This window comes from Lepidochelys kempii, chromosome 3, assembly GCF_965140285.1.
Source record: "Lepidochelys kempii isolate rLepKem1 chromosome 3, rLepKem1.hap1, whole genome shotgun sequence".
Lineage (NCBI taxonomy): Eukaryota > Metazoa > Chordata > Testudines > Cheloniidae > Lepidochelys > Lepidochelys kempii.
The window spans coordinates 154,989,332-155,003,701 of record NC_136382.1 but is presented as its reverse complement, the minus strand read 5'-3'; the positions used below and the strand labels follow the sequence as shown (position 1 = coordinate 155,003,701).

The 14,370-nt window shown below is 42.1% G+C and overlaps 1 protein-coding gene across 5 annotated transcripts in view; it reads left to right on the top strand.

Moving 5' to 3' along the window:
* RBKS (ribokinase) overlaps positions 1-14,370 on the top strand; it is a 113,373-nt gene that overhangs the window by 58,038 nt on the left and 40,965 nt on the right. For 4 of the 5 annotated variants that reach the window (XM_073338606.2, XM_073338602.2, XM_073338605.2 and 1 more), the window contains one exon: positions 7,792-7,956. The exons of the other annotated variant lie outside the window; for it this stretch is intronic. In XM_073338606.2, the coding sequence (XP_073194707.1) occupies positions 7,792-7,956 (165 nt within the window). The remainder of the gene's footprint in view (positions 1-7,791; positions 7,957-14,370) is intronic. 5 annotated transcript variants of the gene reach the window in all.

Sequence of the window (14,370 nt, the reverse complement as noted above, 5' to 3'; positions counted from 1 at the left end):
CCACCCCCACCACCCAATTCTCTGGGATGATCGCTTCACCCCTCCTCCCACCGCATGACTGGTATCAGGGAAGATCCCTGCCAGACAAACGCGAACAGCTCAGCGTGAACGGGCCCCTACCCCACTGCGTGGCTAAAAGCAGGGATGATTTCTTTTCAGCCACAGGCAAACAACCCAGCAGGAATGGCCACCTCTGAATGTCCCCTTAATAAAATTCCCCTATTTCACCCAGGTGACCATGAATGATATCACTCTCCTGAGGATAACACAGAGAGATAAAGAACGGATTTTGCTTGAATGCCAGCAAACACCAGGACCATACGCTGCCATGCTTTGTTATGCCATGATTCCAGACTACATGCTACTGGCCTGGCATGGTGTAAAGTGTCCTACCATGGAGGACGGAATAAGGCTGCCCTCCCCAGAAACCTTTTGCAAAGGCTTTGGGAGTACATCCAGGAGAGCTCCTTTGAGATGTCCCTGGAGGATTTCCACTCCATCCCCAGACTTTTCCAGTAGCTGTACTGGCCGCGAATGCATCCCAAGTCTTCAGGGAAAATTAATCATAAAACACACTTGCTTTTAAACCATGTATTATATTTACAAAGATACATTCACCAGAGATGCCTTCTCTGCCTTCAAGGTTCAGGAGCCCGCCTTGGGAGGGTTGGGAAGGTATTGGCACCAGGGTGATAAACAGTTCCTGGCTGTCGGGGAGAACGGTTTCATCCTCCGCCTCATCATCATCTTCCTCGTCCCCAAAATCCTCATCCCTGTTGTGTGAGAGTGCCCCCTTGCAGGAGTCCACGTACGGGGTGGGGTAGTGGTAGGGCCACAACCTAGAACTGCATGCAGCTCATCATAAAAGCGGCATGTCTGGGGTTCTGACCCGGAGCGGCTGTTTGCCTCTTTGGTTTTTTGGTAGCCTTGCCTGAGCTCCTTAAGTTTGACGCAGCACTGCTGCGGGTCCCTCTTATAGCCTCTGTTCTTCATGTCCTTGGAGATTTTTTCAAATATTTTGGCATTGTGTCTTTTGGAACAGAGTTCTGATAGCACGGATTCATCTCCCCATACAGCGATCAGATCCAGTACCTCCCATTTGGTCCATGCTTGAGCTCTTTTGAGATTCTGGAACTGCATGGTCACTTCTGCTGATGAGCTCTGCATGGGGTCATGCCACGCTGGCCAAACAGGAAATGAAATTCAGAAGTTCCTGGTGCTTTTCCTGTGTACCTGGCTAGTGCATCTGAGTTGAAAGTGCTGTCCAGAGCAGTCACAATGGAGTACTCTGGGGTAGCTCCTGAATGCCAATACCATCAAATTGCGTCCACACTACCACAAATTCGAGCCAGCAATGTCGATTTCAGCACTAATTCCCTTGTCGGGGAGGAGTACAGAAATCGGGGAAGAGCCCTTTAAGTCAACAAAAATCGCTTTGTCGTGTGGACGGGTGCAGGGTCAAATCGATCTAATGCTGCTAAATTCGACCTAAACTCATAGGTAGATCAGGGTTAAGAGTTTGTCTACACATGCAAGTTGTATTGCTATAGCAATGCTAGTATAGTTTAAGCAGTACAACCCACCCATGTGGATACAGTTATGTCAGTATAAAAGAGCTTATATCAGTCTGTCTTATTCCTCTAAGGGAAGAGTTAAAGTTTTTGCAGAGTCTGCATTATTCTGTTAAGATCATTCAGGACAAAGAAGAGACACAAATGCTAAATTTCTTAAAGGACTCTACTATAATTAATTTTAACTCATAAGCTAGTTACCAGAGTCACTTGTAAATTCTCAGAAAATTAATTCTGTAGGCAGAGTAAGTGCTGTACGTTTAGGGAGAAGGCACAGTATTTTTCATACAAAACAAAGAGGTTGAGTCTCTGCTTTAAGAGCAAAATGGAACTCGATGTATGGAGTCACGATCAACATTTCCATTATGTGGTCCTGTGAAATCCACAATTCAGATGCATTTTAAAGTTTAGCTTTTGTGGCAGCCTTTGCAATCTGTGTTTTCTGGAAATGTTCACTGCTTCCAGATAGGTGCTTACTAAACATAAACTCCAGCTTCACAAGTGGGCTTGTCAACAAGACCTTGCAGATGGTGGCATTCCCCTCTCCCCTCAAAGCAAAGAACTGTAACATGCCCCCAGCAGTTTTTCTAAACACTTCCCCTTTTCAGATGTGTAGTCCCACTTTCCACTCCCACTTACTGCTGCATCCCTTTTTCACCTCCTTTACCCCACTGCTTTTACCATTCCTACAGCACCCTGTCCCCAAAAATGTATTACTGGTTTATAGGAACTCTGTAAAATTATTATGCATATTGTTTCTGTTTTGTTTTATATAAATAAAGAAGCAGTTACAGGGCAATCTCTATATAGGAAAGAAACTTCCTCAGTGGGTAGGTTATTCCATATTATCCCCGTCAGTTTTGGCACATTCCTCTTCCTGTGATATATCTGGCAGTGGCCATCGCTAGAGACAATACCGGACTAGGTGAACCACTACTCTGATCCAGTCTGGCAATTCCTTCATGCATAGAAAAAGCCCAGAGAAGGAACAGCAAGGACTGTGGCAGGCAATAATCAAGGTGCATTAGCAAAACAAAGTGAGGGCACAGGACTGGAATAACAGGACTGTTGCAGGGTAGACGTGAGGTGCACTGGCAGAACAGTGTGTGGAAAAGCAAGCACAGTGCCTGCCTAAATTAACGTTGCCTATAGGTATTGCTATTATTCAGTCATTTCATGAACACTGAATTCTCACACTTTTTATAAAGCGTGGGCACACTTCAATAGCAAAGCACTACATGTACATGTACCCACAGAAAGCTTTTCAAAATATACATTTAGAAGTGACTAGCAAAACAAGGCAAAAAACGTGCAGAACATGAATGTCAATGTGACTGAAATATCCTTTGCATAAAGTAAAACACATGTTGTGGTCCTGCGGGCTAATAGGAAACTGGTACCTGTAAGTAGCATCTTATTTTAATATACTGGCAAATGGGGCTTATTAATGTGTTCATCAAGTGACTGTAGAGAAATTACATCACCATGGACACACCCAAAACTTGTCCTTATGCTCCTGAACTGTGTGGTTTGTCAAGCAACTATTTCTCATAATAATCTTTCGTAGTTACAGACATTATCATTTTTGCCTATGAAATACTGTGCAGGAGCTCTGCAGCCCTTATTGCAGTTGTACTGATAGGTTGAGAGACTGCTAAGATGTAGTAGAGTCTGTTGGCCACAGTGCAGACTACGGGAGCGTGAATTGCAGCTCATGGTAAAGTGTTGTGCTGTAACTGCCGGGCATAGACCCTGCTAATGTGAACTAAAAGGTACCTAGTTTACATTAAGGTGGTCCCATTAGTCCCTTTTAGTTCACACTATCAGGGCCTACATAGGGCAGTTACAGGGCAATACTTTAGTGCATAGTTCAATTCATACCCCCATAGTCTGCACTGCGGGGCCGTGTAGACAAGCCCTTAAACGCCACTGATGGCTTGAGGGCTCTTTCACATGTATTTGGCCCCTGTTGTATTTGGCAGTGTGTTCTGAGCCCTGGTCTACATCACAAAATTACTTTGGTATAACTACGTCACTCAGGGGTGTGAATAATCCACACCCCTGAACAATGTAGTTATACCTACCTAAGCTGCACTGTAGACAGACTATGTTGGTGGGAGAACCTCTCCCGCCGAAATAGCCATTGCCTCTTGCAGAGGTGGATTAGCTAAACCGATGGGAGAAGCTCTCTACCATCAGTTTAGAGCAGGGGTGGGCAAACTTTTTGGCCTGAGGGCCACATCGGGGTTGCAAAACTATATGGAGGGCTGGGTAGGGAAGGCTGTACCCCCGTCCCTATCTGCCCCCTCCCACTTCCCGCCCCCTGACTGCCCCACCTCAAAATCCCTGACCCATCCAACCTCCCCAACTCCTTGTCCCCTGACCGCCGCCTCCTGTGACCCCCGCCCCTAACTGCCCCACGAGGACCCCACCCCCTATCGAACCCTCCTTGTCCCCTGACTGCCCCGACCCCATCCCACCCCCGTCCCCTGAGAGGCCCCCTGGGACTCCCATGCCTATCCAAGCCTCCCTGTTCACCATCCCCTGACCGCCCACCCCAAAACCTCTGCCCCATCCAACCGCCCCCTGTCTCCTGACTGCTCACCCCAGAACCCCTAACCCATCCAACCCCCCTGCTCCCTGACTGCCCCCCCAAAAACCCCTGACCCCTCCAACCACTCCCTGTCCCCTGTGCTGCCCAGCAAGAGCGGCAGGCCAGAGCGCTGGCGGCATGGTGCGCGGAGGCTGCAGGGGAGGGGGGACAGCAGGGAAGGGGCCGGGGGCTAGCCTCCCTGGCCAGGAGTTCAGGGGCCAGGCAGGATGGTCCCGCGGGCTGTAGTTTGCCCACCTCTGGTTTAGAGCATCTCCATTAAAGAGTTATAGTGGCGCAGCTGCATCGGTGCAGTTGCGCTGATGCAGCATTTTAAGTGTAGACATGCCTTGAATATTCCTGTCATAAGGCATTTGTAGAATGTATTTTAAAATAACACTTTAAATTCATTTGGCGGTTTTCAGGGTTTGCCTACATAGGGATACTCAGAAAAATTAATCTGTATTAACTGAAGATGTAAATTTAAATTGGATTAAACTGCATTAAGCCCCAGTTTGGATTTTCTTACTCAGAACTGAAGTGGTCTTAATTCAGTTTAATTTAATTCACTTCCAAAGTGAATTTAAACCAGTGGTTCTCAACCAGGGGTACACGTACCCTGTGGCTATGCAGTGGTCTTCCAGGGAGTACATAAACTAATCTAGATATTTGTCTAATTTTACAACAGGATTACATAAAAAGCACCAGCCAAGTCAGTACAAACTAAAATTTCATACAGATACAGTGACTTATTTATACTGCTCTATATACTGAAATGTAAACACAATATTTATATTCCAGTTGATTTGTTTTATAATTATATGGTAAAAATGAGAAAGTAAGCAATTTTTCAGTAATAGTGCACTGTGACGCTTTTATATTTTTATGTCTGATTTTGTAAGCAAATTGTGAGGTGAAACTTGCGGGGGTAAGCAAGACAAATCAGACTCCATAAAGGAGTACAGTAGTCTAGAAAGGTTGAGAGCCACTGGTTTAAACAATCCATTAAAAAAGTTAATTAATCTTTTTGTACTTTTCATTGTCTGTTTTCTTTATGAAAATCAATTTTAAAAACCTCATCACAAAAAATAGATAATTCAGATTAACCTTCCTGAGTGTCTCCATGTAGCCCACAGCCTACTGCTAGTGGCCACCGTCTTTCTGACAAGTGAAGCTGGCAGGGTTAGAAGCACAGTTGAAAGCAGTATCTATGTACTCAGCATTCATACTGGTTTAAGTATCAGAAGGACTTTTTAAATAAGTACTAAATCCCCATCTGGTGTAAATTTGTGTAGCTCCATCTCTTCAGTGGAACTATGCTAGTTTACACTAGTTGAGAATGTACCCCTTGCTATTTTAAATGAAATGTCTAAAACCCTAATGAGCAAACCCATACTCACATGAGTAGCCCTTAGTCATTTAATTGAAATCAAGATCTACTAATGTAAGTAAGGGAATTGTAAGATAAACATTGCACAGAAATTATCTTTTCCTGACTGTTAGTATCCATTGCTATTTAATACTGTTTTATTGTCTCTGGTGCTGGGTTCCCACCTGCTTGGTGTCACCAATGTCCTTGTTTAAGCAAATTGGTTGCCATAGTAGTAGACTCAGAAATGCTAACTTTGAATATTTTGAGCCAGATTCTGCTCTCATTTCTACTGATATAAATTTGAAGTGACTTCATTGTCTTCAGTGGTGTTACTCCAGACAAAATCAGAGTAGCTAAAAGCAGAATGTGATCCATTATTTCTCTAAATGTTGGATTGAGCCAATACTGGCTGGTACGATGTAGTAATATTGTATTTCTCTGGCAGGACTATTGGTCTAAAGCAAAATGTAAGTCTCTAGCCCTTTACAGTTGCAAAATAAAACCTTTCTGTCTGTGACCCAGTGCAGCACTTTCTACCTTGAATCTGCAAAAACAGGTTGAAACAAACAGCTACAATTATCTTAATATGCCATTAACTTTAAAATTAACTATTTTGCTGCTCATTATTTCAGCAGGACCATGCAGGTACTCCAGTGAGTAGAATTTGGGATTGTAGGATAGCACACAGTTGAGGTGGACGGCCACCACAATTTTATTCCATCTGACCCCTACAATTCACCATTTTTAGCTTCTCACCATGTAAACTTTCAGAAGGTATGTTGGGCAAAATAGATGCTGTTTGCCTTTGAATATTCCTATAGCAAAATCCAGATGCTTTTGATTGTCATCTATTTGTTGGAGAGGTTTCCTGCAACCAAGATGCCCAGCTTTATCTGTTGAAAAACAGGGTGTCAGCCAAAATGCTGAGGTTTTGCTATTCAAATGCAACTCTTTTAAACCAAGCCATTGACAGTGGGGTTGCTTTGGAAAGCTTGGGATCATTGTTCCATTTCCTGCTTTCCCTTCAGAATGTCAGCATGGAGACATGCTTTGCAGGTTGCTTACACAAGGGACTATGAAGTCTCTTTCAAGAAAAAAAATGCATTTTTAAAAGCTAGCCGTTTATTCACCAAGTAACTCAATCCATTACAGAATCGGTGGCCTTTAGTGATTGGCAGCCCTAAAGGAATCTTCAGCAGAGGCAGGTGGTAGGAGCTGTAGATTCAGAAGCAACTGGTTTATTGAATTTAATACTTAGTGATTAATAATACATTTTAATTAGCAGGCATCCATGCCTGAAGGTCTCTCAGTATCTTAACAGAATAACTAAAAACAGAACTGCAATCAAATAAAGGCAATATGCTTGTTTTTTTTAAAAAAAAACACAATAGCAAGTGCCTACGGTAATGAACCTCCCCATCCAGTCATATACATTAAACAAACAACCAGAATGAAAAGGACACCAGAAAGGATTTGAACTGTTGCCCTAGTTGTGCTTTACAACATATCCATTGGAAGAGCATTCCATCTGCGAGCCCTCAAAGGGACAGGCTGCCCATCTTTACTCCCTCCTGATATGCTGTAAAGAGTTCTTATGAGTCAAATATTAACTATCTGTCTTAAAACTCATGCCATTGGTGCTAGGGCCTCTTTCAGGTTCTCACAATGCTTCAGAACACTGACAATGTGGAGTGTCCCTGATAACTGGAGCAGGGCTACCTCTCTCTTCTTGAAATTCACAGGATGCTCATAATTTTCAGAGATTTGATCCAATATCCAGTGATCCTAAGAAGGGGGGACAGTTAAAATTCTGAATGCATTTTGAGCATCGTAACTCACTATATCAGTGTGATTACTTCTGCTACGGTAACATCACAGGAAGGCACAAATGTCTTTAGGGGACACTCAAGACCCCGATATCTCCAATTTGGTACAGTTTAGTGGTTCTTTTTAGTGCAAACAGAACATGAAAATTAAACTTGGAAAAAATCTGTCCATGTTAAATCCTCAAAAAATGCCTATACTCCATTGTGTTTGCGGTACAGTATAACCTCTTTTATGCACTGGTCTTGGTGGGCTGTCACTGAAATCTTTGGATGATTAAGTGCACCAGCATGCAGCTTTCCAAGTTTTTTTGGAAAGCACTTTGAAATCCTCATGTGAAAGGCACTGGAAAAGGGCAAAGAGTTGTTTTATTTACCTTTATTTATTGTAGTGAAGTGAAGTATATAGTTTAAAACATGGAATCTTCTCTCTAGGACAGAATGTTATTGTCATAGTCGCAGGAGCCAATTTGCTTTTGGATTCTGAAGACCTGAAGAGGGCTGCTAATGCCATTTGCAAGGCCAAAGTGATCATCTGCCAGCTAGAAATAACACCTGCTATTTCTCTGGAAGCCCTAAAAATGGCACACTCCAATGGAGGTAATTTACCTTAAGCATTCATCCATTAGGTTAATGCTTTTACATCTTCGTCTTGGTCTCTGCAAAAGCTTTCTTCATGGTTTCTGCAAACCATTTTAATTTCTGTCACACCAGCCTGTAGTACAGATGAAACAGTGACCACAACTTCATGCCACTCTAATAAAACCTAAATTAAAATTTAAAATATCTCAATGCATATCATGGCAGACAAACATCCGCATAATCTCATTTTGTGTAAACCTCCCTTATCTAGCCTCCTTGTGTGATGCTGTCTTTGCCTGTATTGTGTAATGTCTTGTCATATCTAACCAAGATTGTAATAAACTTGAGGCAGGGAGTAGGACTATGGACCTGATTCTGATCTCACATCAGTACAAAATAGGAGTAGTTCAGTTAAAGTAAATGGAGCTACGTTTATATAAAATGTATGTAATAAATTCAGAATTAGGCTTATGTCTCTCTCCTTCCAGTACAGCACCATTCATACCTGTGGTGCTATATACGACTATTAAAAATAATAAAATTCCATAAAGTCTCTGATAATTTACTGATTTAGCAACAATTCCATGTGTATTCAGTGTATTTGGCATGTTGCCATAGAATGGATAATGTCACAGGCAGGAATTTACATCTAATCGTTACTGTGCCTTTCAGTGCAGATTATTTTGTGACAGTGGATTTGTATACTGAAGAAGCACATGGATGAAAGATGTTATTCTTTTCCTAGAGAATGGAGTTTCAGTATTGGTGTGATGTTTTGTTTGTTTGTAGCACTTTCAACTACACTAGCTTATCCACCACAGCAATTTAAACAATACTGAGTGAAAGGTTAAGCGATTTTTGTTCTCATTTTACCCACTGGGAAACTGAGCCTGAAAGGTTACAGTAAATGACTTGGCTAAAGTCACACAGCAGTTCAGTGACAGAGTTGTAATTAGAATTCAGGATTTCCTTGCTCCTAGCCCCAGCTTCTTGCTACCAAATCATGATACCTTCAGTTTAGAACAGAGGTTCTCAGACTGTGGATCAGGACCACAAAGTGGGTCGCGAGCCCTTTTTAACAGGGTTGCCCGAGCTGGTGTTAGACTTGCTGGGGCTCGGAGTGGAAGCTGAAGCCCAAGCCCTGCCACCTGGGGCCAAAGCTGAAGCCTGAGGGCTTCAGCTCTGGGTGGCAGGGCTCAGGTTACAGGCCCCCTGCATGGGGCTGAAGCCCTTTGGCTTTGGCCCCCCTGCCCAGGGGGAGGGGTTTGGGTTTTGCCTTTGGGCCCCCCCGCAGGGCAGGAGGGCTCCAGCTTCGGTCCCCCCTCCCAGGATTGTGTAGTAATTTTTGTTGTCAGAAGGAGATCACAGTGCAATGAAGTTTGAGAACCCCTGGTTTAGAAAGATTTGAGGACCTGATTATCCACTGCCTTTTACCTCCTGAGGTCATCTATACCAGTGCAAAGTTGGTTTAAAATGTTATCATAGGTGTAAGTGAGGAGAGAAATCAGATTTAGTGGCATTTTAAACACATTTTGCATATACTTTGCACTGCTTAAACAACTGTGTAAAGTGCAAGATGGGAGAATCTGGCCCTAAAACTTAAATTGTTATAAGTGTTTATGGATATCATTAATAGGATTGTGCACATTGGAACAAAAATCCACATAATAGTATCATGAATTCAAAATTATTTTGATACAAATATGAATTACATGAGTTTGTTTGTGATTCCTTTCCACCTCTACATTTGGTTTATCAATCAGAAAACTTTTGTGAGACCCAAGTGCTTTCCAAATTGCAGTTTAACATCTGTTTTGGTAGTCCAACACAGTCCCCTACGGTTTCTTAACTTGGATCCATCTCCACCATGGAAGCCTATCTTCTCAGCCCATTTTGGCTGCTGCTCTGAGACAACTGTCAAACAACTCCCTATAAGCCACTAGGGCAGGCGTAGGACATTCTCCCAACAGAAAAACCTCATGTTGTGTGACTGCAAAATATCTTCAAAGGGGCCCTCTGAAATACCTTATTCTCAAAATTTAACCTATCTTAAAAATGTGAAATCTAATGGGGAATGTTTTTCTGGTTTCTAAATCAATATATTTGGGAAATTAAATAGTGGCTGCTAATTACACATTACCTTCTCGGTGTTGTAGAGCCAGCTAGAAAACTGAGTACAAGTTAACTGCCAAACACCATTCCCAGTAATGTGCTGACATCATGGATGACAAGTTAAGAAGCCAGAGCCATGCTGCTTGATCTCCATTAAAAAACAAAACAAAACAAAAGCTCATAGAGTAGAAAAAAATCTATTTTACCAAATACAAAAGGACAAAACTAGCATGGGAAGAAGTTTTCTCTGAGACCTTGAATTTAAGCCTTGACAGTTTTATAATTGTAATTATTTATAATGTTTCTGTCAAACAGGTTCCTTTGCTTTGAAATAAATATATGCAGACCAGAACCAACACGCATAATTTCATCAATTATACAGCAGCAGCTTTTTAGCATGCCAGTCACCAGCTGTATTGTCATGACAGGATAGGCATGGGGCAATCTGAACAGGCAGTCCCCAAAATTTATCCTCTTAAATATTTTAACAATGGTAAATGCGGGGGTGGGGGAATGTTTCTTTTAGGCTAATGTAAACTTTAGCTTTTTTCCATTTTTTTCTGCAGATAAATTTTATTTTTCAGATAATTCTGTTATCCTTTGAAGACCTCAGTTATTTAGGGAATACCTGGAATACATGAGAGAAGGGGATTTTTTTAAGGCCTTTACTGACTGCACTTTATCCAAACGGTCAAAGTAATTTAGTGTAGTGGTTAAAACAGTGGACTTGAAGTCAGAACTCCTGGGTTGTGGTGTCAACTCTGCCACTGACTCAGTGTGTGATCCTGATCAAATCATTTTACTTCTCTGTACCTCCTTAAGCTAAGAGATGAGTCTCTGACAAAGGAGAAATGGAGTGTTTCACTATTAAATGGAAGTGTGAAAAAACAACACGTTGAATGGGCCAGCAAAGACTATGCCTATGTCTACTTTGCACTCTCATCAGTAAAACTTTTGTCTGTCAGGGATGTGAAAAACACACACACCAAGACTGACAAAAGTTTTACCAACGAAAAGCACCAATGCGGACAGCCCTTTGTCACTCTCCTGCCAACAAAACTACCGCCCCTCATTGCAGGTGGGTTGGGTTTTTTTTGTTTGTTTTTTTTTTTGTCAGCAGGAGAGCTCTGTCCTGCCGATAAATAGCGGCTACACTGTGTACCTTACAGCGGCACGGCTGTAGCGGTGCCGCTGTAAAGTACGCAATGTAGACATAGCCTTAGCAACATTAGGCAGTACAATGTGTCAGCTAGAGACAGGAGCAGCCTTAGGACTGATACTGTTCTGAGCCTTCAATCTGGAATAGTTGTGCCGTCAAACCTTTGCTAATATGTGGGCCAACTCTGCCATGGATAATATGCTGCACATCGGCAAATGCTCTGTACAGTTAAATCTAAGTAAATGTTTTGCTTTATAACACTGTGGAATCTTAAACCCATCCTGACTGTCAGTTGTTTCCCATGGTTTAGCCTGCAGCACCCTCATGTATAATGCAATACTATATGTTAGGAAGGACACTAGACTATTTTTGTTTAACACATGCACATCCAGATGCCTCAAATCTCTGTTTTGAATTTGGTGCTTTTTTGTTTTTGTTTTTTAATTAAAAGGAATAAGAAAAAGGGGGTGAGGATGGATGGAGACCTAGGAGCCCTATTTTTCCATTCAGTGAATCTCATTTGTATTGGTTTTGCAGGGTACAGATGGAAAAGATTGGTTTTCCCAATGTCTCTGGTTGTTAAAGATTCCATGACAGTTTGTACAAGAGCAAGGGTGCCTCTGATCTATCCTAGTTAGACTCCGTCTTGAGGAACTATATTAAGTGTGCATAAATTCCCCTGAAAGTTTGATCTGAATACTGTATTCTTCCTTTTAACTGCTGTCTAATGTTGCTGTGTGCTGTTAAACTGCTACCATGTCCCTTCCCAGAGGTGGCTCCATTTCAGTGGGGAGTGCAGTTCTTCCTACGTTTGAAAAGTTTGTGAGGATCCCAAAGTGCCTTGGAGATGATGGACAATATGAAATGGAAGTTGTTAATATCAGGCCCATTAATGCTGTGTTGGAAGAGAATTGTGATGCAGTTCTCTATGGATGGAAATGTATCCAGCTGGGGGTTTGCAAGACTTTCCTTATAATTCCTGTTCCTGGTTGCTGCAGGCCAGAGCTGGGCAAGCACACTGGGACTGAGCGCACAGGGAGGTTGTGAAGATTGGGAGTGGTGGGAGAAAGATTAGGACAGGAAGTTCACAGGGTTGAGACTAGAAATGAGTGGACAAAGAGTCTAGGACTGGGATGAAAAGGCTGCGGAATGGAGACTAACTCCAGCTAGGTAAGGAGAACAAGACTGAAATGGGGCGGGCCGAGGATGGAGAAGAGACAGGACCGGGGATAAGGGGTTAAGCTTGCAGGGAATGGGCAGAAGAGTCTGTGCCCACTAGATGCACTCCCTCCAGAGCCTGCAATGGCACCCGAGATTCCTGAGTCTTACATTCCTCTGCTGTCAGCGAATATCTGTGAAACCCACTGGCAAAGTGTTCCATGCTCCTTTAGTGCTGGTCCACATAAAGGATAACAAACTATTACTGCTATTAGTTACTCTGTTAGCTCAAATGGCAGAGGTCTGTGCAGTGGATCTAGAAGTTCCAGTCCTGCTGATGATCTACGTGAGTATCTCAATATGATGCCAGATGATGGCATTTCAGTTTTCATTTTTCTTTTTAAAAAAATACTAGGAAATTACATACAAAACCAGTGTCGATAGAACATTATTAAGGTGGCAAAGACAAGTACTCAAAATTAAGAAAAACTATGAAAAAAATGTGATGTAATAATATAATTAGACTGTATCATAAATCAGATGCACAAGGGGGCTGAATTAAGGCTGCACAGGCAAGGCTACTTCTAGCATTTCCTAACTTCTGAGTGCTTGATTTTGCAACTTCAGTAACGTTCTTGTAATGTAGTTGTTTTGTCTGCAACAGCGTTTTCAAATGATAAGAAGATAGAGAGGAATTGTGAAGTTGAAAAGTGGTCACGGGCCTAAATTTTCAAATCTTGAGTGTCTAAAGTTCAGCTTCTACATTCATATTTATTCATATTACTGAAGTTTCTGATCACCTGAAGCTTCTGTTCAAATAAATGGGATTCATAAGTGCTGGCATGTCTGAAATTCAGGCTGTTATGCTCAGGTGCCTAAATATAGATTTAAGAGCCAGACTTGCAAGTTTGAAAACTTTTGTCACTGAATAGAAGTAAAATTTCTAATCTAAGAGGTTATGTTTCATATGGAAGAAGGGATGATCTTATAGCTAAGGAAAGATGTATTAACCAGGAGATTGGCAGAACAAGGAATCCATAGATTTATGTGTTACATTGGGTAGTCACTTACACTCTACTGATATGGCAAACCTATTCTAGTGTAGACGAGGCCTGAGGCTTTGTCTAGAGTAAGTTTAAAGGCAAGTTGTTAGGAGGTATTAGCTAACACACTTGGACAGGTTTTAACCAAGATATCATCTCCACCAGCTATACTAGTGTTGGAACATTAGCTAACACCTCCTAACACTTTAAAATAGTAGTCTAGACAAAGCCTTCGTCACTCTGTGTCCCAGTTTCCTCCTGTGTAAAATGAAGATTACAATGCTCACCTTCCTCCTAGGAAGTTCTGAGGCTAAATCAAAGTTAGTAAAGCTCATGTTAGTAAATATTCAGAGGGAAGACACTGCACAAATGAAATGATTTATGTTAGATATCTACATTTAGATTTTTTTTTTTTTTTTTGGTTAAAAAATCTTTTGAATACAGCTTGAATCTTGCCTAATGCTCTCCTCTCATTTTCCCCTAACAGCAGATGAATGAATGTCAGTTTGGAGGGTTTATATATTTTTCTGTAATACAATTAAGAAAATGGTTAAATACTTTGTAAAATGAAAAAACAGGGTTTTTCGGGTTTTGTATGTCTGTGAGTAGATTCATAGATATTAAGGTCAGAAGGGACTATTATGATCATCTAGTCTGACCTTCTGCACAATGCAGGCCACAGAATCTCACCCACCCACTCCTGTGATAAACCTCCCACCTCTGTCTAAGCCATTGATATCCTCAAATCATGGTTTAAAGACTTCAAGGTGCAGAGAATCCTCCAGCAAGTGACCCGTGCCCCATGCTACAGAGGAAGGCGAAAAACCTCCAGGGCCTCTTCCAATCTGCCCTGGAGGAAAATTCCTTCCTGACCCCAGATATGGCGATCAGCTGAACCCTGAGTATATGGGCAAGGTTCACCAGCCAGATACCCAGGAAAGAATTCTCTGTAGTAACTCA